This window comes from Chanodichthys erythropterus, chromosome 12 (assembly GCF_024489055.1).
Source record: "Chanodichthys erythropterus isolate Z2021 chromosome 12, ASM2448905v1, whole genome shotgun sequence".
Lineage (NCBI taxonomy): Eukaryota > Metazoa > Chordata > Actinopteri > Cypriniformes > Xenocyprididae > Chanodichthys > Chanodichthys erythropterus.
In genome coordinates, this window is record NC_090232.1 from 53,258,495 (window position 1) to 53,283,672 (window position 25,178).

Genomic DNA, 25,178 nt, shown 5'->3' on the forward strand with positions numbered 1-25,178 from the left:
TGGCACCCTGTGGGAAAAAAAAAACTGTGGCACAGCCTGCTGTACCTTGTCCGCTGCAGGAAGATGACACAACCCGTCGTAGCTGCTGTTTAAATAGTCGGTGAAACATCACCCCTGAGATGGGCGACCCGGAGATGGCTGCCCTTCCCCCTGCATATCACAACCCAATATAAGGTATGTCAGTCATGAAGCATGACCTGGTTGTCAGGTTCCTTAGGGGGCAAGAAGGTTAAATCCTCCTCAACCTCCCTCCATACCCTCAATAGAGCTAAAGATTCTTTCTATGAAAACTGTACACCTGGTTGCCTCCATTAACAGGGTAGGGGACCAGGTGGTGAGCCTGTAAGCGCTGCCCCCAGAGAAGGCAGACCCAGCCCTAGCTTTGTCTCATCCGTGCTCTGTGACTGTACATGGACTGAACACAAAACTTGCCTGGTACTGTCTCCAGTACCAGGCACAAGACGTGGCCTTGAACATGACCAACTGAAAGGGAACATCTTGGTTACGTATGTAACCCTCTTTCCCTGAAGGAGGGAAAGGACACGTCACATCCTGTCGCCACAGTTGCTGTACCACCGCTGAGCGGCCGGGTCATCGGATCGGCTTCTCTGCGAAAACCTGGAGATGCGATGCACCTGTCACGGTTCGCAGATGCATTGTTTCCTTCTTGTCGCGTGCTCTGTGTTATGACAGCAGTGGGTGTGTTTGTGTTTGTGTGCGAGTGTGTTTGTGGGTGTGCCCAGGCCACGTGGCTGATCAGTGGACCCAGCTGCCACTCATTATTCTCCCCACCTGCTGCTCATCACCTCAGTCTTTTTATACTCACCTCGTTCATCTCTCCTTGTCAGATCGTTGTTTGGTGTCCTGTTCGTGGTTGTCTTGTCTGTTCCTGACCGGAGTCCCAGTTGCCAGTATCTGTGGATTACTGTCTTCGTGCCTTGTCTACTGTCTGGAACCTGGAATCATCTCACCGCCACTCTTCTGTCACCACGTCACGTCACCAGCCGACCATCTCAGTCCCTGCGCCACCTGAAGCCTGCCCGTTTTCATTGACTGTGTTTATGTTACTGCTTGTTGTTGAATAAACGACGTCACTTGCATTTGCTTCCTGTAGTCAATCATGACAGAACGATCTGACCAAGGAGCGGAAGCAGCAAGCACTCAGCAGTCTTCACTGGAGGATTTCGTCAACAGCAGCATTCGTCGAATGGAGTCACAGGAGAGAAATCTTAACGAGACGGGAAGAGCCGTGCAGGCTCTCGTGGCGCAGGTATCCGAGCTCACCCAGCAAGTCCAGCTTCTTCGTGTTCCCGCTGCGCCGCCCACACCGGCCGTTTCCCCACCCACACCAGCGAGCGTCGCCGCTTCGGAGCCTCGTCTTCCAGTACCCGAAGCTTATTCAGGTGAACCAGGATTTTGTAGAGCTTTTCTGACACATTGTACCATGCACTTTGCTCTGCAGCCCCGCACTTTCAGCACCGAACTAAGCAGAGTGGCTTTCGTACTGACGCTTCTGACGGGGAAGGCATCGCTCTGGGGAACGGCGGTGTGGGAGAACCAAGACCCCTGCTGTACCTCGTTCCAGTCACTCTCCGCAGAAATGAAGAGAGTGTTCGACCGATCAGTCGCGGGGAGAGAAGCCGCCAGACAGTTGGCGGAACTACGCCAAGGAGAGAAGTCGGTGTCTGATTATTCCATCGAATTTCGTACTTTGGCGGCAGAGTGTCACTGGAACGAGGAGGCGCAGTGGGACATGTTCCTGCATGGGTTGGCTGATCGTGTTCAAAGGGAGATCTACGCGCTGGACCTCCCCACCACGTTTAATGGTCTCGTTGACCTGGCGCTCCGGGTGGATGCTCGGCTGACCAGGGCCGAGCGGAGAAGTCCAGCCCACAGGAGTGAGGAAGTCCGGAGGTCCAGCGGCGAGGACACGATCAGTCCCATTCAAGATCATGAGCCCATGCAGGTAGGTCGAGCTTGGCTTTCCCGGGAGGAGCGGGAGAGGCGGAGGTCCCAAGGACTTTGTTTATATTGTGGCAAGGTGGGACATTTCGTTTGCAACTGCCCGTTAAAAGGGGCAAGCCCGGCAGTAAGTTTGAGGCTACTGTCGGGTGGGATCTCCGCTGGAAAGTCCTCAACCACATCCACCCTCCTCCCGGTGAGATTGGGATGGTCACATCACCTTCACAACTGCAACGCACTTCTGGATTCCGGGGCAGAAGGTAACTTCATGGACCAATCTTTCGCCACCAAGTTCCACATCCCTTTCAGACAGAATCGCTGTTCACGCACTCTATGGACAGAGTCTTCCCACCATTTCTCACATTACTGAAGATATCACCCTGATCACCGCTGGCAACCATTCTGAACGGATTAAGTTTTTTTATTTTTGATTCCCCTCACACCCCCGTCGTCCTTGGTCATCCTTGGTTCACCAGACACAACCCCCGGGTAGACTGGGTCCAGAACTGCATCGTGGCCTGGAGTGAGGAGTGTCATAAGTCTTGTCTTGTCTCTGCTTGTTCGTCTGTTTCTGGTTCTGTCTTACAGGAGGAAGCAGTGGATCTGTCTACCGTGCCCGTTGAGTACCAGGACCTGAAGGAGGTGTTCAGTAAGTCCAGGGCTGCTTCTCTTCCTCCGCATCGTCCCTACGACTGTGCCATAGATCTAGTACCAGGGAAGTCTCCGCCTAAAGGCAAGTTATATTCACTTTCGGTTCCCGAAAGAGAGGCTATGGAGAAATATATTTCTGATTCACTAGCAGCCGGGTTCATTCGCCATTCCTCTTCTCCAGCGGGGGCGGGGTTCTTTTTTGTGGGGAAGAAGGATGGTTCCCTGTGACCTTGTATTGATTACCGGGGGTTGAACAACATTACGGTAAAGAATACCTATCCTTTGCCGTTAATGTCTTCAGCCTTCGAGAGGTTGCAGGGAGCATCCGTCTTCACGAAATTGGATTTAAGAAATGCTTATCATTTGGTCCGCATCAGGGAGGGTGATGAATGGAAGACCGCCTTTAACACCCCTAGGGGGCACTTTGAATATTTGGTCATGCCGTTCGGGCTTTCCAACTCCCCAGCGGTCTTCCAGGCACTCGTCAATGACGTGCTGAGAGATATGGTCGATCAGTTCTTATATGTCTACCTGGACGACATATTGATTTTTTCCTCATCTCTCCAGGAACACGTACAGCACGTTCGACGAGTGCTTCAGAGGTTGCTAGTGAATGGACTTTTTGTCAAGGCGGAGAAATGCGTTTTTCATGCACAGTCTGTTCCTTTCCTAGGATACATCGTGTCGACTGAGGGAGTACGCATGGACCCTGAGAAGGTTAAGGCTGTGGTAGATTGGCCAAATCCAGATTCCCGTAAGGCCCTACAGAGGTTTCTGGGGTTCGCCAATTTTTACCGGCGTTTCATTCGCAACTTCAGCCAACTAGCCTCACCTCTGATCGCCTTGACCTCCCCCAAGACTACGTTCAGGTGGTCAGACGCAGCGGAAGCTGCGTTTGCCAAACTGAAGGCTCGCTTTGTTTCAGCCCCTATTCTCGTTGCCCCTGATCCATCACGGCAGTTTGTGGTGGAGGTCGACGCATCAGAGGTGGGGGTAGGTGCATTGTTGTCCCAGCGTTCTTCCGCAGACGATAAGATGCATCCGTGCGCGTTTTTTTCACATCGCTTATCTCCCGCCGAAAGTAACTACGACATTGGTAATCGGGAGTTGCTGGCAGTCAAGTTAGCATTGGAAGAATGGCGCCACTGGTTAGAGGGCTCTGGGGTACCCTTTATCGTCTGGACCGATCATAAGAACCTAGAATACATCAGAACTGCCAAAAGATTGAACTCCAGGCAGGCTCGGTGGGCACTTTTTTTCGGACGTTTTGATTTTACTCTCTCGTACCGCCCGGGTTCCAGGAACATCAAACCCGACTCTTTGTCTCGTATTTTTGACTGTTCCGAACGCCCGTCTACTCCCGAGTGCATTTTTCCCGAGAGATTAGTTATCTCCACACTCACATGGGAGGTCGAATCGAGAGTCAAGTCGGCTCTAGAAGGGGTAACGCCTCCGCCCGAGTGTCCACCTAACCGATTATTTGTGCCGGAGGGATTACGGTCCATGATCATTCAGTGGGGTCATTGTTCCAACGTGGCATGTCATCCAGGAGTCAGTCGAACTAAGTTTTTGGTTAAGCAACGATTCTGGTGGCCTCTCATGGCTCGTGACGTTCGCGATTTTGTCTTGGCTTGCTCAGTCTGCGCCGTTGGTAAGACTTCCAATCGTGCCCCAGATGGGTTACTTCAACCGCTGTCAGTCCCTTCGAGACCCTGGTCCCATATCTCGCTAGATTTTGTGACCGCCCTCCCACCCTCCCAAGGGAACACGGTTGTTTTAACCGTAGTGGACCGGTTCTCGAAGGCGGCTCATTTTATTCCCTTGTCCAAATTACCCTCAGCCAAGGAGACAGCGGTTACGGTCATTGATCACGTCTTTCGGATTCATGGCCTCCCGGTAGACGTGGTCTCTGACAGGGGTCCCCAATTCGTTTCCAAATTTTGGCAGGAATTCTGTAAATTGCTGGGGGCGACTGTTAGTCTGTCTTCTGGGTTTCACCCCCAGAGCAATGGTCAGACTGAGAGAGCCAATCAGGATTTGGAGCGAACGTTGCGATGTATGGTCTCCAAGAATCCTTCCTCTTGGAGTCAGCAACTCTCAATGGTGGAGTACGCACACAATACTTTACCAGTGTCGTCCATGGGCCTATCTCCGTTTGAATGCAGTGTAGGTTACCAGCCACCTATTTTTCCCAGTCTGGAATCCGAGGTCGCGGTCCCCTCTGCCCACGCCTTTGTCCAGAGGTGCCACCGAACTTGGACGAGAGCCCGAGAGACTCTCCTCCAATTGAGGGAACGCACCAAGGCCAAGGCCGATCGCCACCGGTCAAGGCCTCCGGTTTACGTCGTCGGTCAAAAAGTGTGGCTTTCTACCAAGGACATTCCTCTCCGTTCCGTTTCTAAGAAGCTTGCTCCTAAATTTATTGGCCCGTTCACTGTCACCAAGATCATTAGTCCGGTGGCAGTCCGCCTTAAACTTCCTCCAGTGTACAGGAGGATTCATTCCGTCTTCCATGTCTCCAAAATTAAACCTGTTTTTCATTCTGAGATTAACCCGCCAGCCCCGGTTCCCCCACCGCCGCGTCTCGTAGATGGGGAGCCAGCTTATTCGGTAACTCGTATTCTGGACTCTAGGCGGAGGGGACGCGGATTTCAGTACTTGGTGGACTGGGAAGGTTACGGCCCGGAGGAGAGGAGTTGGGTTCCTGCCAGGGACATTCTGGATCACACCCTTATCGAGGATTACAATCGACAGGTAAGGGAGTCGGGGAATGCCAGGAGGCATTCCTAGGAGGAGGGGTACTGTCACGGTTCGCAGATGCATTGTTTCCTTCTTGTCGCGTGCTCTGTGTTATGACAGCAGTGGGTGTGTTTGTGTTTGTGTGCGAGTGTGTTTGTGGGTGTGCCCAGGCCACGTGGGTGATCAGTGGACCCAGCTGCCACTCATTATTCTCCCCACCTGCTGCTCATCACCTCAGTCTTTTTATACTCACCTCGTTCATCTCTCCTTGTCAGATCGTTGTTTGGTGTCCTGTTCGTGGTTGTCTTGTCTGTTCCTGACCGGAGTCCCAGTTGTTCGTCGTCTATCTGTGGATTACTGTCTTCGTGCCTTGTCTACTGTCTGGAACCTGGAATCATCTCACCGCCACTCTTCAGTCACCACGTCACGTCACCAGCCGACCATCTCAGTCCCTGCGCCACCTGAAGCCTGCCCGTTTTCATTGACTGTGTTTATGTTACTGCTTGTTGTTGAATAAACGACGTCACTTGCATTTGCTTCCTGTAGTCAATCATGATAGCACCTGCTGCTCATTATATACCCGTGCTGTGAGGCCGGGCAGCAGATGCAAATCTCGCATGCCAATTTAGTTAGGATCATTTAGCTACGCTCAAAGTAAATTGGTCTCCCTTGATTCACATTAAATTAATGTTTATCTTGGACAGTTCTTGTTTCTCTTTATAGACTGATATGTTACATGAGTTCATTAGCACATTTTACATGAGATACAGATGTTACAGTTTTGGTGTTACTTATGAACCACATTTCCTGGTTCAGAGTTGGTGCTTTGGGTGAAAGACAAAGAACTGATTTAAAACTAGGCTCTGGCTCTGTACCAGCACTCAAACTGCCTTGGTGGAAAAGGGGTAAATGTAAAGATGAATTAACAGGTACCTTGTCCCTGAAGCAGATGTGTTTCCTCTTTTTCACATCACACACTCGTGCAGATTTCAGCAGACGCTCATGGTCAAAACCATTAGGAATGCCAAGATAATGACAGTCGCTGCATGTAAAATAAGAGGTGGGCCACATTTATACTTTGTCTTTAACTGCTTAATACCTGTTAAAACTGTTTAAACATCATTTTAAATTCATGCTTACCGAGCCAGATAGTCCCATTTATCCACGTCAATGCCGTTCAGTTTATTTGCCACAATCTCATACAGGAAAGACTTGTCTTCAGTCCTGCCCTTCATTGACCACTGCGGAATGGAAAATATTTTGAACCCAAATACTGTATCCTGATAAACACTGACTAAAACAATACATTAAACATGTTTTTACCTTAGCATCTTTTTGTCCTTTCAGAATTAATTCCTTAATAAATATGATGTCTTCATATAGATTAAGTCCATATTTTTCCATCTCTTTTCTCAGTCCATTCTTTTTGATCATGCAGTGAAACATGTCAACAGAGGCTTTCTCGTGCTGCAGAAGATGAACATAAATGCACATCAAAGTACAATTAAACTGTACACATGAACTACATAACCTTTGATTTTTCATTCAGTTGTCATCTACAAGCAACTAGCTCAAATAACCAATGCATCTTTTTATATTCATTACAAATTAATAAAAAAGACACAATAGTTGTTCAGTCAAGAGCATTGTTTAACCTTAATGACAGACAGCAGCATGTTTATTAAATTAAGACAGAATGCACAAATTATAACATAATGTTACACATCCAGGGCTTGAGATTGACACCCGCTAAATGCAGGTGTATTTCAGCAGAGGCGTGTAACGCAGTCACACATACTCGTATACTTTGGTGAGTTGAATTTTATAGCCTAAATATGCATTTTTCAATTGTAGTCTTTTGAAAAGGCATCTGAAATAATAAACTAAAAGCAATGTTGTCAAAATTATAGATTTTTCTATACATATCAATACTGAAATATCTGAAATGCAGATGTTTGAATGATACTGATCCTTCATTAATGAATAACTACACAGGAACAAATGAGTAACGCATTATTAACACTATAGAAACTACTATCAACTAACAATAAACTCTGATTAATGAATTAGTAAGTAATAGTGCTCAGTTAAAGGTGGTTCACTAGCTAATCAGTAACTACTGTTTTTCTCATACCTCCTAGAGAACTACTAAGAACTATTATATACAGGTTCGTAATTAATGTGAATGATGCATAATGTATAATTAATTCTAAAGTGAAGGTCATTAGTACTTCAGTCATTATTAGTAGGTAACCCACTATTAATGACTGAAGTATTACCAAATCCTTCAGAAGGAATTACTAATTATTTGGATCAGTATTCTAAAGTGAAAAACATGATAACTCTCTAGTAACTACTGAAGTCACTGTAAACTTTTGAGGTTTTTGTAAAGTTTTGTAATTTTCCTTCTGATTTAAATACGTACTAGTGGGTTACTGTGATCTTCACTTTATAATACTGATCCAAATAAGTTGTACCTATTGATTTATGTAGTAACTCTTGAGTTAATACTTTACACAAACCTCAAAAGTTTACAATGACTACAGTAGTTACTAGAGAGTTATTATGCTTTTCACTTTAAAATACTGATCCAAATAATTAGTGATTCCTTCTGAAGGATTTGGTAATACTTCAGTCATTAATAGTGGGTTACCTACTAATAATGACTGAAGTACTAATGACCTTCACTTTAGAATTAATTATACATTATGCATCATTCACATTAATTATGAACCTGTATATAGTAGTTCTTAGTAGTTCTCTGGGAGGAATGAAAAAAAAAAAAAACAGTAGTTACTGATTAGTTAATAGTGAACTACCACCTTCAACTGAGCACTATTACTAACCAATTCATTCATCAGAGTTTACTGTTAGTTAATAGTAGTTACTAGAGTGTTATTAATGCATTACTCATTTGTTTCTGTGTAGATATTCATTAATGAAGGATCAGTACCTTTTACCCTGAAATGAATCCAATTCTCATTTGATCACCCTTGATCTAAGCTTGCCAACAGGTAATGTTGTAGTTATGTTGTCAATTAAGTCATGAAATAACCCAAAAGGCATTTAAAGCTGCATCAAAGCTGCATGCATATGTATTTGTTATTTGTCCAGAACTCTAGAAGCAGCTTTAAAGATGGATGTTTACGGCGTGAAAGTTTTGAAATCATGTTTGTATTTGGGGGGTGAACACACAGATGTGCTAATAGTATATACACAATTTGTGTGAATGCAACAGAACATTTCCTGGATACAATCTGAAATACCATAGTACATGTGCTCATTTACATGTAGTAGAAGTGCAGTTTGCAGTACTGCATTTACCGTGTTCAATTTACTATTTCCAATTTACACTCATACTGTAAATGCAATGACAGTAATGTCTGCTGTTACCATATTTTAAATATATTTAAAACCTAGTATTAAAAAAGACCAATTATATAATGAGAAAGGAAATGAGTGTGACTGCATGTTGACGTAAATATCGTATATACTAGTTCACAGAGTTTGTGTATCAGCATTTATTTATAGTTGTACAGGAGAGTTATGATGCTTACCTCCCAAGGGGAATCTGAGAAATGAAAAGAGATTTTAGATATTATGTAAGGCAGGTTTAATAAAGTACAAATGTACAGGCTTGTCTGTCTCAGTCACACACATACAAACTACAATGATTAACTTAATTTTAATTATTGAATAAATAATTGTGATTTTTAAATAAATAATACATTATGTTATGACATAAAGTGATGCAGTTTTGAATTTCTAATCATGTTAATGTTTTATACGTAAAATATAAAAGTAATTTGAGCACAATTTTCATTCAGTTATAGAGTCATGACGTATTTGCCTTGCATGTGGTTTAGCAGTAAAGGCGTTTATTTTAATATTCATTGGCTTTGGGGGTGGGGGGGTGGACCTCAGATACTCACTAGGTTGGACTTCAGGGATGAACATGCCATCAAATAAATGAGAGAATGGACCATGACCTGAAATGACAAAAAGGTAAAGTGTTTTAAATTGGTTTTCAATTTTGCCTTTAATTTTTTTTTTTTTTTCATATGTTGATTATGAGACATAAATACTTGTTTTTTTTTTTATTAAATTGTGGATTTGGATTTATACTTAGACATTCTCAAAGACTGTTTTGTCAAAGTTTATATATATATATATATATTAATGTTGATTTGAAGTGTCAGTTTTTGCATTAATTTCACTACAGTCAAACCTGAACACAGATGAGGACATTTTGTTACACATAACATAACAGTAAAATTTAATAAAAATATAACAAAAAAGAACAGGCATGCTTTATCACAACTTAATAAATCTGGATCTCATCTGATCTGATTTCAACCTATTTGAATCTTTTGGCACAATTTTAATATATTGTTACAGCCACACAGGTCCATTTGTGTGTATAATAGTGTGTGTGTGTGTGTGTGTGTGTGTGTGTGTGTGCAAGTGAATGTGTGTTTGAGTGGGTGTGTCTGTTTTGTATTATCATCTTGCTGTTCATTTTTTTTTTTTACTACTTTGTGGCTGAATTATTGATTGTATTTCACACATTTGCATTAACTTGCTCTGTGTTATAGTTGTTTTATGTTTATATGTATGTTTATATATTTATTTTTTTATTTATATGAATGTTAATGCTTCTCACCCATGTCATGGCACAGAGCAGCGATCTGAACACACAGGAAATCTTGTTTGGTAATGTTGAGCTCTGGCTGATTATCATGAAGACTTCTGAGAAGACATCCAGCTAAATACGCCACACTAACACACACAGACAAAGAATATCCCTTTATTTCCAGGAAAAACAATGCAAAGGTCCAGCCTCGAAAAGACTTTAAAAAAGGTTACCCAATGGAGTGTTCGAAGCAAGTGTGAGTGGCTCCAGGGAACACCAGATATTTAGTTCCCAGCTGTTTGATGTGACGGAGTCTCTGAAACTGAGGAGTGTCAATCATCTTCACCAGCAGGGGGTGCAGCTCAATCTGACCATGAATGGGGTCATTGAAGATCTACAGGGTAGAAAATATTTATTTATTTATAAATACCTAAAGTAAAAGGTCTTAAGAAAAGAGCAAACACACATTTTCTTGGAGTAACTAATAAAATAGATGTGACATTTATTATGGTTGTATTTGTTTAAATCAATGATAAACTTTGATATCAGTATTATCAGTTTTTTATATATCAGTTTTAACTTTGATATCAGTGCACAACTTTTCATTATTTGCATTGGTTCGGTCATATTATATGTTAGCGTTTCAAAAGGGCAAGTGATTGATTCAGCCCATGACATCAATATCACTCCAACAGGCAGCTCTGCAGTTAAACACTGTTCATATGATTGTAATGACACAACTCTTGTTTGCTATATAGGCTAAATTTACTATATACAGGAAACATTATTCTCTCTTTATTTGATGCATCACTTGCCTTCATGGTGTCCTTTGAAAAGTCTAGGGAGTATTTCCGTATGACGTTTTGGAAATCCTCAGTGATTTTTGTCTTTCTTTTTTCTGTGGAGAGACAGTTTGTCTGTTAGAAATACTTTCATTGAAATATTTAGTGTTGGCTTAACAAAGCAGTAGCCTTAATAATAAGCAAATATTAGATGCACCGATACTAAACTTCTCCACCGATACCGAATATTCAGACTGATATCCACCAATACCGGTAACTACCGATAGTTTGGGGGTTTTGCCTTGAAGTTAATGAAATGGATAAAATAAAGTTGTTATTAGCATTTCTTTTTTAAAATGTAATATTTTAAAATATAATGATTAATCATTAATTATAATGAAACTATCATTAATTTAAAAGAAGGTATTTCCTTTAAATTAATGATAGTTTCGTTATAATTAATGATTAATCATTATATTTTAAAATATTACATTGTGAAAGAAATGCTAATAAAAACTGTATCCATTTCATTAACTTGTTTTGGAGTAACTATCAGTTATAAACATGAACATATGACTCCAATTAATATTAACACACATTAACTAAATTCTGAACTTTCTGAATGTTATTAATTTATATAATTACCATTAATATTGAACATCAAACTGGTTTCTTAACATTTTATTTACACAGAGCTCAGTGCATTTTCCTGCTCTCCTTTGATTGACAGGATATATCAGCCCTGAGTATATGTTTTTTAAACTATCTGCTGATAGTTGATAGTGTGAAAATTTGCTTTTATCAGTTGATACTGATTATTTGTCTATCAGTGCATGTCTAGGTAATATTTTTATTTTTTATTTTTTTTTTTTAAATCTTGACCGAGAAAGGTTACTGTGGCTCCTCCATCATAAATGAGTTTGTCTCAGAGCATCAGATGAAACACAATAAACACTGTCATGTTCTCATGCATTCTGATGCTGGTGTTTGGGAACACAATCGTGTGAGACGCTTTTGAGGGAATTAAACCAAACCGGGCATTTCAGAACCACCAAACCCACATTTGAGATGATGTGATGTTTGGTTAGTCCAGCTGTCCAATCACAGCCTTCGGGTTAGGTGTTTCCATCATAGTTTAAGTGCAAATGTGCATAAAAAATCTGTCTCAATTGAGCGCACACATTTTTATCAGCATTTTTAAAAATCTATGTGCATCTTGGCATTCCTATCTAACAAATTTAATATCATGCTTTTTTAATCATGATATTTGGTTCTGCTTCTGATCTGCACTGACCTCCATAGGATAAACAAATATATAATATAATATAATATAATATAATATAATATAATATAATATAATATAATATAATATAATATAATATAATATAATATAATATAATATAATATATAATTGTAGATAATAATAGATTAATAATAATAATAATACTACAACTACTATGGAAGTCAATGGTGACTCAAAACTGCTTGGTTACAAACATTCTTCTTTTGTGTTCACCAGAGCAAAGAAATTATACAGATTTGGAACAACTTGAGGGTAAATGATGACAGAATTTTCATTTTTTGAGTGAACTATCCCTTTAACTGGGGGAAAATGGCACAAAAAATGTACTAGTCCATTATTGGTCTTCAGATTCAGTTATACAGATTGTGAATTGAAAACTTACAATAAATATTTATAATTTAATCGGTAAATCATTAAATGTAATTATATATATATATATATATATATATATATATATATATATATATATATATATATATATATAAAGTGAAAACATTACCTTCATGTTTCTTGTAAAGCCTTTTCATATCACAATGGATGTCCTCAACATCTGTTGTATCTTCAAACATCTTTTCTCAATGACCTGTTGACTTATCTGTCTTTGCAAAAGAGGATGATGATAATGAAGAACTGTGAGGAGATTTTATAGTTTCACAGACTCAACCCATTACACAACAGCAAGCTATCAGGAAGCTTCTTGTCAGTAAAATGTTAGGGTGTGTCATAAAGATTTGATCATGTGCTTTAGATACTTGAGTAAAGGCTGCCCATCTTTAACACACAATATAATGCAATTAAGCACAGGGCTCACCTTTGCATTTAATGAAAAGCTGGTTTTGACACCGTAATGTGAATTCATAATGTTGTGATCAGAACATTTCTCGCTGGTTGGAATCTCCCTAGTTCAGCAGTCAGGGCACCGATGAGGGAGTCCGTTTAAAGGGCTCAAACGCAAAAAAACATCAACATATAATGCTGCAGAGAACTGTGATGTGCTTAGAGTTATGAAAAATATTAATGGCATAGACTGGAATATCAAAACATTTGGAAAAACAGCACTCAGCAAGTTTCAAAGAAAGAAATGTTAACAAGCTCAGGGTTTTAATGTGCAAAATAACGTGATTATGCTTCAATATGACAACTTTTTTCTTTTTTTACAGGCAAGAAAACAGTATTCAATTTCAAGTGGTCGGCAAATGCTACAGAATATATAATTTAATTTCTTTGTCATTTGAACAATTATGTTAATCAACATTACAATCCATACTGCATTTTCCACCCCCCACAACCTTATTTTCAGTTTGATTTCAGTTTGTCAGATTAATATTTGATCTAAAAATGCATTTATTCAAATAAAATGAGAAAGAAATACAGAGAAAGAAAGAAATAAAGAAAGAAATACAGAGAAAGAAAGAAAAAAAGAATGAAAGAAAGAAAGAAAGAAAATAATTTCCTATTTACCCTAAAACTACAATTTTTGGTGTAATTTTCTAAAGAAAATAATTACCTCTGTTAATTCTCAATAAGATCTTCTGTAGACGTGTGACAGAAATAAAGTCAGTCTGGTTAGTAATAAGTGAAGCTGGATCCTCACATAAGACCCTGGTCTGTCCAGATGCTGGAGAACATAATGCAGTCCCATATTGACTGCATCATCCACAGACCTGTTTGCTCGGTAAGCAAACTGCAGGGGGTCCAGTAAGGGTCCAGTGATGTCCTTCAGAAAAGCCAGAACCAGTCTTTCAAATGACTTCATGGCCATAGACGTTAGAGCCACAGGTCTGTAGTCATTTAGTCCAGTGATTTTGGGTTTCTTTGGGACGGGGATGATGGTGCAGCTTTTGAAGCATGAGGGGACTTCGTACAGCTCCAGTGATCTGTTGAAGATCTGTGTGAAGATGGGGGCCAGCTGGTCAGCGCAGGTTTTCAGACAGGCTGGTGAAACGCTGTCTGGGCCTGGTGCCTTTCTTCTCTTGTTCTTTCTGAAGACCTGACGCAGTCATCTTCACTGAACTGAATTGCAGGTGTGGGGGAGAGGGGGGTTGTTGGAGGTGTGAATGGTGATTTTGCAATAAAACTCGTTCAGATCGCCTGCCAGTCGTTGATTCTCCACAGAGCTGGGGGATGGTGTCTTGTAGTTGGTAATGTCTTTCAGACCTTTCCACACTGAAGCTGTGTCATTAGAAGAGAACTGATTCTGAAGTTTATCAGAATAATTCCTCTTTGCCACTCTGATCTCCTTTTCCAGTGTGTATTTGGTCTGTTTGTACAAGACTCTGTCCCCATTTCTGCGAGCATCTTCTTTGGCCTGACGGAGCTGGCTGAGTTTTGCAGTGAACCAGGGTTTGTCGTTGTTGTAAGTTAAATGAGTCTAGAAAATATATTCCAGATACATTTACATCCCTAAAATATGTCCTAGATAGCAAGCACCCATTGAAACAACATTAAATCAATGTTAATGTATCAACATTAACTACACTAAATCAACATCACATTAAAACCTGCAATTACATAAAAAAAAATTAAAAAAAAGATTTAATCAAAAAATCAATGGTAATGATATTAAATCAATGTTACAATGTGATGTTGGTTCAACATCATGCTTGCACTCTCAGAAAACATGCACTTACACTTTATCAGTCACAGACTTAGATGAAATCATCTGAAAAGATATTAAACCTCTCTTATTACTAACCCTTAGTTACTGTTGCTTTGTCCGACAAGCCGTGGCGCTGTCACGCCACACAGAGTGAAAAATACATCGCAGAGCAAAGATAATGACAACACATCAACAGACAGGACAGAGCAGGTTACTTATGATATTAAACAAAGTCCCAGCTTTCAAACTGTGTAATTTGTTAAAGAAATTCAAACAATAAAAAGCGTTCTGTGGCTCTTTAATGTGTCGTGACAGATCGCTGTAGCGCCTCAGCTCAAGCGGCTCGTGAACCGATCATCTCTTCCTGCTAGTTAATTTATAGCATCAAATAAACATGAATGAACATTTAATGTTGTTTAAATCGCGGAAAGATGTTAATATACACCATTTTTCAAGTTTAACTCCACCGAGGTTAATCTTCTAATCTTCTTTGTCGGACAAAATGTGGATTCTGTGTTATGATTGGTTAGATCGCTTGTCAATCAAACTCCCAGTGAAGGGTCAATTGTCTTTAATTCAGTTAGTAAATTATTCCATAACCATATACCTTAACTGAAAATATTTTTTCTTTACATTTTGCTGCTTGGCTTTTGTGACATATGTGGACCTATGCCCTGCTGAGAGGAAAAATATATGTCAGTAGTTCAGCTGTCTAGGGAAGTCCAAAACTGTTTGAACACCATCTCTGAAAGCACTTCTCTGCCTCTTCCACCTTCTTCTTCTCCTCCTCCTTATCTTCAGCTCTCTGATCATCAGTTCTTTTGTAATAAACTCTGACAAGCTCTTCATTGAACCTCTTCGGCAGGAAACTGGACAGCTGTCAATTCAAGACAACAATCACACCATGAGTTTTCTAAAGATACTTGATCATGAAGTAAATGAACTACAATATAAACTTCACTGAGCCCATCAAGACAAAGCTCAAGCTCCAGTCCAATGGGATTACTAAAAGCACATCATTAAGGAATGAATGGCTCCCATTTGTAAAAATTCTTCAATGATCTGAAATAAAACATGATTGCCTGATAATCTTTAATGGTAGAAGCTTCATTGGGGTTCCTCTTGCTGTAGAAATAGACAGATTCAATGGGGTTTTTGTCCTTCATGCCATGATCCAGATCAACCACCTGAGTAAGAGATGAAATTATCAGCTTACGGAATTAATTCACTAAACAGTTGTATGTTTTAATTCAGAGCAAAACCTGCTTCTTAATCACTTTCAATCTAGTTTAAGCACCGAATAACTACATAACTTACATAAACTGGTAAATCTTCAGCATTCAGAGAAACAGTTGGGTTATCAAGCTGCTGTACTGTGGCTTTCCATGTTGTCGTCAGCTCTTCCTGAATTTACAGATTTGAAAGGGTTTGTCAAGTACTGTACTGTAAATACTGTCTTGATAGTCACTAAAACAACATATTTTTCTATACTGACCTTTGACATGTTTTTCTCAGTCAGGCGAGCTTCTCCCACAAACTTTGGCAGTTTTCTTCTGACGATTTTGTCCAGAATGTCTCTGGATTTCTTCAGGTTTTCAGCAGTGGAGGACGAGATCTGCTCAAAGATCTCATCTGAGAGAAAAAAAAGTATTAACAAATGAATTTCTTCAGACCATTACATTATTTTACAGATAAAAATGGAAAATGATGCTTTCAGCTGACCTGTGAGTTTGCTGTATTCCTCTGCCGTCTTTATGGCTTCAGAAATCTTCAGCATATCTTCAGGTTTTCCTTCATGAAGGTCACGATCAGCTAGAACGAGCGCTTCAGCAAACCTGACACATAGAAAAACAAATGAGTTAGTGTGTTGTACCATGTATGCTGTGGAAACGTAAGTGAAGTGGCCCATGGTCAGAGACAGATTCAGAAGTCCTGCAGGCGTCTCGACTTTGTTGTTTTGTTCAATAAAGTCTAATTTTGACTTCTGGAATTCTTGAGCTTAATTTGCAAGAAAGAGATCATTTTTTTCCTCAACACTGTCTCACTAATGACATGAACAGATGAACTTCATCTCCATGTAATAATAAATGTTTTCTTCCATGTTTTAATTTAATCAGTAAATCTACAGTATGTTGTGCAGCACTATGTTTGCCAAAAAATGGGTTTATTTAATTTTAATTTGATTAAAAGATAAATTCATGTTTTATGCCTTCACTTGATTACCAGAATAAAATACACAACAGAAAATTTATTTTTTTAAAAATCATGATTTCAATTGATTAGATATGATTTTTGATTAATCAAATTTAATTTAACCATTAAAACTGAGTCTAGAAAAATTGAATTTGGGAAAAAAATAAACTGATTTCATAGAGCCCTCGAGTGCAGTCAATGGTCTAATGCAGTATTCGTGTAAGGTCATGTAAAGAATAATAAGGATGTTAAAGTGTGTACAGCGGGACGTTCACTGCAAACAGAGACTCACATTTCTTCAATGATGTTGCAGATCTTGTGCTGGTAGGCCTGGCGATGGAGAGTGTATCGGGTGCGAAACATGTCATAAACATTATCTGCCTCCTGTTAGACACACAAACACCAGTGTCACAGATCCCATGATACAATTACTAATTCAACACCTTTTATCTTTTTTTTTTTTTCTTTAGATTTTTCCAAAGAAACAAATCACCACATTTTTAAACACACAGCTGATCAAAAAAGATATTATGAAAATTATATAAATAATGAAATGTCAATTTTTGGATTGTATTATGTACCTTGTCTCTGAAGCAGATGTGATTTCTCCCGTTCATTTTACACACTCGAGCAAACCTCAACAAACGCTGATGGTCAAAACTGTTACGAATGCCGAGGTGATGACAGTCTCTGAGAAATGAGTATCAAATACAATAAAACACAATGGATAAATAATATATAAATATCAGCTTGTCTCTGTTTGCATTAGTTCATAGGTGCCTTTATTTGGACCTACTGTGACCTACAAGAGATTAAACAAGGCTGAATTCAAGCTGTGAATATGGTCTTTATATATTTGCTACCATGTGTTCTTGTGTTGCCATCAGCCAATCAAAATATCTAATAATAATTACCGTGCAAAATAGTCCCATTTGTCCACATCAATGCCGTTCTGTTTGTTTGCCACAATCTCATACAGGAAGGATTTGTCTTCATCTCTGCCCTCGTATGTCCACTGGAAAGATAAGCATGTCTGTTTCACTTGAACATTTTCCACTAAAGGTATCATTCAGTTTTATTAACACAGCTGTAGTATCAGTATGAACCTCATCATCTGGAGTATCAGTATGAACCTCAGCAGCTGAAGCTTTTGCCCCTTCGATTAACTCTTTAATGAAGATGACATCTCTATCATCCAGTTCATGCTCTTTCAACACATCTTCATTCTCAGCCTTCAAACTCTTCACAATGTCATCAAACATCTGCACTGACATCTGCTCATGCTGCAGTAAAGACACAAAGACAGATGAGATCTTAAATATATATACATGAGATCTTAAATACATCAAATACAGAGTCCACACAGCAAAAACTCCAGTGTTAAATGAACTCCCCTGGGAGTATATATGAGTCCATACTCAAGAGTGTTAAATGAACACTGAAGTAGGGTTAAAATTAATGAGATAATTAAGTGATTAATTGAGTGATGATTGACCATTATTGGAGACACCTGATGATAACAACTTAAAAACTTAAGGGTCAAGAGCTTAACTAAAGCAAACACTGATCTCCATTATGATGACTAAATTGTGATTTTCTCCTTTGATTTTGCTTGTTAACATCAGTATCTTCAATAATGGTCAATCATCACTCAGTTAATCACTTAATTATCTCATTAACTCTGACACTGCTTTAGTGTTGGTTCTGGGAACATTAAAAATGTTCAGTTTTCTTGACATTATAGAAACGTTTTTATAAGGTATAATGTTCCTCAAACGTTCTTTCAACTTAATTGTGATCTAAAATTCAACATTGTAGGAACATTGATTTGTAACATTCCAAGAACATGAAAATGTTCAGTTTCCTTAATGTTAGTAGAATGTTATTTAAAGGTTAGTATGATGTTCCTGAAACATTCTTTCAATCATTCAAACACCTGCTGTGAACAAACACTGAAAGAAAGAGAAATAAGAACACAAACTACAACTTTCTTCAGCCTTAGATGAACTGAAGATAAAAGACATTAAATCTCTGAAGATCTGATTCAACAACTCCACAAACAGCATTACCAGCTTCACTTATTACTAACCAGACTGACTTTATTTCTGCGACACGTCTACAGAAGCTCTTATTGAGAATTACCAGAGGTTTAACACGCACAGTTCCTGTCAATCTCATGTTAATCTTGAGTACATATAGAGTAACAATGCATCCTTCATATCTCCGAAAAGTCTTTAGTTTTATCATATTTATAAAATATAGATACACTAAACCGAGTCTTTCCAGAAAAAAGACGAGCTCCTGGAGGTGTGCCGTGGGCAGAGTCACGAGCTTTTAATCTTTCCCTCACAACCAAAAACACACTCCTTCGGTGACAGGAGCTGTGTCTCATTTCAAAGGCTGTGTCCTCCGGAGGTCACATTTGAAAGCTGAATACTTCATCAAGGATGACATATTTAAGAAAAGTAACTGTAATAAAACTGACTGATATTCATTTTGAGGTGTGAAATACTGTAATTCCTTTCTTACTTTGCAATCTAATGGTTATTTTTCTTAAACGAGACCAATGATGTATGCAGCCTTCGAAGGGTGCAGCCCCTGAATTGGGACACAGCCATTGTTGAAAAATCTCTCTTCTTCCATATCCCAAACGAAGCGTGTTGATAGGCGGCTCTTGCTCTGGGTGATGTGTGTATGTATGTTTACCAGAGAAAAGTGCCTATACAAGGAATCTTACTCTTTATTACGGGATAAAGGCCATACCTGAAAAGTGACTTGCATAAGTTTGCAGAAGTTGTATATTTGGCACAGAAATACTCTGTCATACGTCTAACTCGTGTTTTGAAACTTTGGCCATGTTTAGCAGCATGATGATCTGATGTCTAAGTGTGTCTTATTCAACTTTCAAATAGTTTTGGATGATCTAACACAAATGATTAGAACATCGTTTGAGTTTATTACTTACTTTTTATAAAACCTCTAATGTCAAGAAAACTGGGCAATGTGTTCATTCTCACCTTCCACTTCTCAGGGATTTCATCAGGCAAGCCTAAGAATAAGAAGCAGGACTCAGATGATTTGTAAGTCATATTTTGCACATTACTGAACACTTTCAAGTTCACTTATCAGACATGCACACACAAAACAGAGTTTTATTTATTTATTTATTTCAAACATAATGACATGACTAAGAATTTTTCCACAGATCCTTCTGATTAGAATTAATCTCACACTGACACACTTACCTTTTATTTGTTTAATCTTTTTGGCTTTAGGAATAACCAGACCATCAAATATATGGGAAAATGGACCATGACCTAAGGATAGATAGATAGATAGATGATAGATAGATAGATAGATAGATAGATAGATAGATAGATAGATAGATAGATAGATAGATAGATAGATAGACAAAAAGTTAAATATATTAAATGCTTAAATATGCGTTTCTGTTACTGATGGTTTTTATCTACTTAGACATTTATTTTAAAATAACTTTTTACTAACAAATAATTACACAAAGTAATGAGCAGTACTTAAAAAAACATAAAACAAAATTAACACAAACGTGATGACGATTTCAATAATAAATTAATAAAGCATCAGTGTTACTCACCCAAGTCGTGACACAATCCAGCGATCTGAACACACAGGAAATCCTGTTTGGTGATTTTGAGCTCTGGCTGATTATCATGAAGAATCTTGACCAGACAACCTGCTAAATATGCCACACTAACACACAAACAACACCACTTCATGACCAAAAACACTGAATCGAGCAAAAAGATGGTAACGCTTTAGATTACAGCCCGGAAAGTACTGCGTAATTACACCAAATTTACAGCGTAACTTTCAATAATTATAGTGTAAATATACAGTAAGTATGTGTAAGTATAGGGGAACAATATGTGAAGTGTTGGGAATAAAGGGGTAACAACCAGGAAAATAACAAATTATTTATACTGTAAATATTTTATAACTAAAGGGTACGTATGACATATAACTAAGGGGTAAATATGACATTACGGGCCGTAAATTAAAGTGGAGCTTGTTACCCTCTTGTTTCATGTAGTTACAGGGTAAGTAATTAATACAAAATAAATAAATAAATAAATGCAAACAGTCATATCACTTGGAAAACTTTATTTGAAAAACAACTTATTTCAAAACAAATTTAAAGTTACAACACTTCTTATTTGTTTCTCTTGCTTGGCTTCCTCCTCCTCTTGTTCCTCTTTTTCTTTCTTTCCGCTGATGAATCTTAAGAGGGAATCCCATTTGCTATTCTGTATTTAAAAATTACAGAACACCCGGAAATGTGCTCACCGTTTACTCATCTTTTACCCTCATGCCATCTGAGATGTATACGACTTTCCTTCTTAAGATGAACACAAAAAGGATTTTAGGAAAAAAATAAATCATCTGGGAATGCTTTATAATGCAAGCTCACGTGTTCCTAAAAGTCGAAGCATCAAACAGCACAAACAGCAATAACTACAGTAATCCATACGGCCCTAATGGATGAATCGATGTCTTCTGAAGTGAAACGATAAGTATTTGTAAGAAAAATACCAAATATTTGAATATTTTTAAAACTTTCGACCAACTGTCTCCTGCGCGTGCATGCGAGGGTTGAGAGTTCATGCTTGACGTAACTTGAAGCGTGACGTAAGCGTGCCGAAAGACTCACGCAGATGTTGGATGCCGTCAGTTTTTTATTATTATTATTATTATTTTTTTAGTAATGCTCACAACAAAATACACAGAATAACAGATAATGAGAATGAGAAACAAACAAGACAGAATAACAGAGACGGCAGTTCTCGCGCGAGTTTCACACGAATCTGCTTCATGTTTCTCATTACAATATGCTTCGTCAAACGCAAAGTCGACTCTCATGCAGGCGCTGGTGACAGTTGGTCGGAAGCAAAAAATGAATAGCCTAAACCATGAGAAAATTTCAGGGTGTAACTTACTGTATTTTCTTATAATACAGAACAGCAATGAGATTCCTTCTTAAGATTCATCAGCTGAGAAACAAGAGCAGGAGGAAGCCAAGCGAGAAACAACAACAACCAAAAAACGGACAAAACTTGTTACTTTCTGTCAGGAAAGTAACTCTTTAGAGTTTGAAATGAAAAGTTGATTTAAAAAAAAAAGTGTTGTAGACCTGTTTTTAATAAAGTTGTTTTTCAAATAAAGGTTTCGGAGTCAGTGATATCAGATTGTTTGCATTTTATTAATTACTTACCCTGTAACTAAATGAAATAAGAGGGTAACAAGCAGCACTTTAATTTACGGCCCGTAATGTCACACTTACCCCTTAGTTATAAAATATTTACAGTATAAATAATTTGTTATTTTCCTGGTTGTTACCCCTTTATTCCCGATACTTTACATATTGTTCCCCTATACTTACACATACTTACTGTATAGTTACACTATAATTATTGAAAATTACGCTGTAAATTCGTTATAATTGCGCAGTACTTTCCGGGCTGTAATCTAAAGCGTTACCAAAGATTTTTGTTTACTTGCATGTCATGTGACCGTTATGCCCTAACAATCAAGTTTTAGCAGGAACAGAGGTGGAAAGTCCAGGGGTCAGAAAGTATGACAGAAAGTATGATGTTGTGTCTCTCTTTTATTCTGTTCTTCTTGTTTCTCTTTCCTTCAATGATTTTGCATATTAATATCAAATGTGGATTTTAATTCTTTACCATCAAACTGAAATGTAACACCTCACATGATGTATGTGTTTAAAAGTTTCTTTCATTTCATGGACATAAGCATGAATGTACTTACTACTTCAAAAATTTCAAGAGTGTATATAATAATCTCACCCAAGAGAGTGTTCGAAGCGATTGTGAGAAGCTCCCGGATACACCAGATATGTTCCTCCGAGCTGTTTGATGTGACGGAGTCTCTGAAACTGAGGTGTGTCTGTGATCTTCACCAGCAGGGGGTGCAGCTCAATGTGACCATGAATGGGGTCGTTGAAAATCTACAGTATGCAAAACACACCGGATTATCACTCTAACATGTAAGAGATTTAGTTCAGCATTTTTTTCCATGAAAGGTGCTTTCTGTTATCCACGAAATATAAAGTACATTCATGCTTATGTCCATGAAATGGAAGAAACTTTTAAACATATACATCATGTGAGGTGTTACATTTAAGTTTGATGGTAAAGAATTACAATCCACATTTAAAACATATCGGCTGTGAAAAATGAAAAGGTAAGTGAAAAGTTAAATAACATTCATGATGTAATGTTCACGAGTAGTTCACATACCTTCATTTGTTTTTTTGAGAAGAATAAGGAGTATTTCTTTAAGATGTCTTGCAATTCATCATTAATGATCTCCCATAACTGTTGTTTCTCAGGCTCTGGAATAAAACATTTTATATCCTCAGTACAAAATATATTATAACTAACTATATATATATATATATATATATATATATATATATATATATATATATATATATATATATATATATAGTTATGGCAGCCTAAAAAAAAATCAAAAGTCAAGAGCCCAACTAATGTAGATGCTGATCACCATAATGGTGACTTTAAACCAAACTATTATTTTCAATAAAACATCAACATTAGAACTGCTATCAGAAGTGTCAATTCTCAATAAGAACTGTATGACATAAATTAAATCAATCTGGTTAGTAATAAGTGAATCTGGTAATGGTGTTTAATCATAATAATCATAATGATTTTGATGTTTAATCAGATCTTGAGAGATTTAATGTCTTTTATCTTCACTTGATTTCATCAAAGGCTGTTGCTGGAAGTCTGTTGAAGTTCTTTTTTTTTTTTTTTTTTTTTTTTTTGTTGTTCATCTTTCCTTCAGTGATTCTGCTTTTTAACAACAGGTGTTTTCTTCAGTAATGCTCAATCATAACTTCATTATTCATTAATGAGTAATCAAATCTCATTAACTTCCCTCTTGAATGGTCTTTGTCTCAGTCATGGAGGGTTTGGTCTTGACAACACCTCTGGTTAACCTTCCTGACAAAATCGACACAAAAAGTGTTGTCCCAAAACTCACACAATGATGTGTAAGAATTTAACCCAATTTGAGTCAGTTTTAACACATTCTTTCTCAGAGTGTATAGTGGATGTGAATGGGGCAAGACTTTACAGAAATGTGCAGCTTAATTCATTTATTTATGATCATTTTAGCATTAGTATACTGTAAATGTTTCCATACAAAATATGCACTGTAAAGTTTTCTAATTTAATATTTTAGCAGTGGGACTAGTTTTAGGAAGTAGTTCATGTGGATGTTCTGATGGTGCCCTTCTGACGTAATTCCTGTGGGCGTTTCTTTTGTAAACAGCTTCCTTTTTATCTTTGTCAAATCTATTGCATTCGCTGGATTTTGTGTCATCTCAAGTCAAGCTGTGGTCCAATGAAACAAATAACTTTATTTGTATGTATTAACTAACTGCCTTAGACATGAACAATAATCTTGTGACTGACTTTTGTTCTTGGTATGTAAATCATAAGTAACAGATGGATATTACTCTAAACACAAATACGGAAGTAGGAGATAGATGTATCACATGACCTTCAGTTGATTTATATATATACACACATTACCATATGAAAATGAGTTGTGTCATGAACTGCAAAATTAAATCAAATCACATATGTCTTCCCTTACCTTCACTTTCTTCATAGGACTTTTTTAAATCCTGAAGACTTTTCCTGTGATCAGAGAGCATTTTTTTGGTTTGTTCAGAATAAAGCATCTTCTCTTTTGTCTTCTTTTGGTGGATTGTTAAAAACTCAAATGAGGAGGCAATAAAGATCTGTACAACTGTGTACAGATTTCATAGATTCAGCAACTCAACTCTTTCTGGATTACATGATGAGGAAAGTCTTGTCATGAAACTATGAGGGTGTGTCTCAGACAAACGGTGAGCTTTAGTGACGGGGAATGAGTCGAGTCAGAGTGACTGCTGCTGGAAACACATTCAGCAGGTGTCGATCACACAATATTTACTGTATAGTTCTTGTGTTTGTCTTATATCTGTCTTTGGTAGGGCAGCCTGTTTAGCAAATATATGCAAATGTAATGCAAATATTGCATAATAAAATATGAAAGTTAAAGGGATAGTTCATGCAAAAAATAATAGTCATCCTTTATAAGTCCCCTCATGTCTTTCGCATCTGTATCAGCTTCTGTGGAAAATATATTATTTACTTTTTTTAATGGGGTCCAGTGTTACACTTACACCAACATTCCTCAAAATATCTTCTTCTGAGCCAAAAGAAACGACATGACAGCAGT

The 25,178-nt window shown here is 38.3% G+C and overlaps 2 protein-coding genes across 2 annotated transcripts in view; both read right to left on the reverse strand.

Moving 5' to 3' along the window:
• LOC137032466 (deoxynucleoside triphosphate triphosphohydrolase SAMHD1-like) overlaps window positions 1-12,667 on the reverse strand; it is a 33,534-nt gene extending 20,867 nt beyond the window's left edge. Inside the window, exons 1-9 of the mRNA XM_067404230.1 lie at window positions 12,570-12,667; window positions 10,801-10,883; window positions 10,219-10,379; window positions 10,016-10,131; window positions 9,285-9,341; window positions 8,910-8,923; window positions 6,676-6,819; window positions 6,493-6,593; window positions 6,286-6,394 (exon numbers count right to left, since the gene is read on the reverse strand). Coding sequence (XP_067260331.1) covers window positions 6,286-6,394; window positions 6,493-6,593; window positions 6,676-6,819; window positions 8,910-8,923; window positions 9,285-9,341; window positions 10,016-10,131; window positions 10,219-10,379; window positions 10,801-10,883; window positions 12,570-12,639 — 855 coding nt within the window. The 5' untranslated portion in view covers window positions 12,640-12,667. The remainder of the gene's footprint in view (window positions 1-6,285; window positions 6,395-6,492; window positions 6,594-6,675; window positions 6,820-8,909; window positions 8,924-9,284; window positions 9,342-10,015; window positions 10,132-10,218; window positions 10,380-10,800; window positions 10,884-12,569) is intronic.
• Window positions 12,668-13,589: 922 nt separating this feature from the next.
• On the reverse strand, window positions 13,590-24,636 carry LOC137032467 (deoxynucleoside triphosphate triphosphohydrolase SAMHD1-like). Its single transcript, XM_067404231.1, has 18 exons — window positions 24,549-24,636; window positions 23,159-23,253; window positions 22,706-22,866; window positions 20,479-20,594; window positions 20,108-20,179; window positions 19,880-19,911; window positions 17,996-18,145; window positions 17,777-17,877; window positions 17,444-17,552; window positions 17,155-17,246; window positions 16,392-16,504; window positions 16,165-16,301; window positions 15,987-16,073; window positions 15,752-15,856; window positions 15,399-15,546; window positions 14,564-14,571; window positions 14,166-14,441; window positions 13,590-14,060 (listed from the first exon to the last, which is right to left on the reverse strand). Exons 1-18 carry the CDS (start codon window positions 24,634-24,636, stop codon window positions 13,590-13,592), a joined length of 2,361 nt encoding a protein of 786 aa, XP_067260332.1.
• Between the last annotated feature and the right edge of the window lie 542 nt (window positions 24,637-25,178).

Coding starts and splice junctions, on each gene's coding strand:
- LOC137032467 (XM_067404231.1), bottom strand. CDS start 24,636: ATGCTTTATTCTGAACAAACCAAAAAAATGCTCTCTGATCACAGGAAA. Junction 23,254..24,548: donor GTCCTATGAAGAAAGTGAAG/GTAAGGGAAGAC, acceptor GTTTTATTCCAG/AGCCTGAGAAACAACAGTTA. Junction 14,061..14,165: donor CTGTGGAGAATCAACGACTG/GCAGGCGATCTG, acceptor TGACTGCGTCAG/GTCTTCAGAAAGAACAAGAG.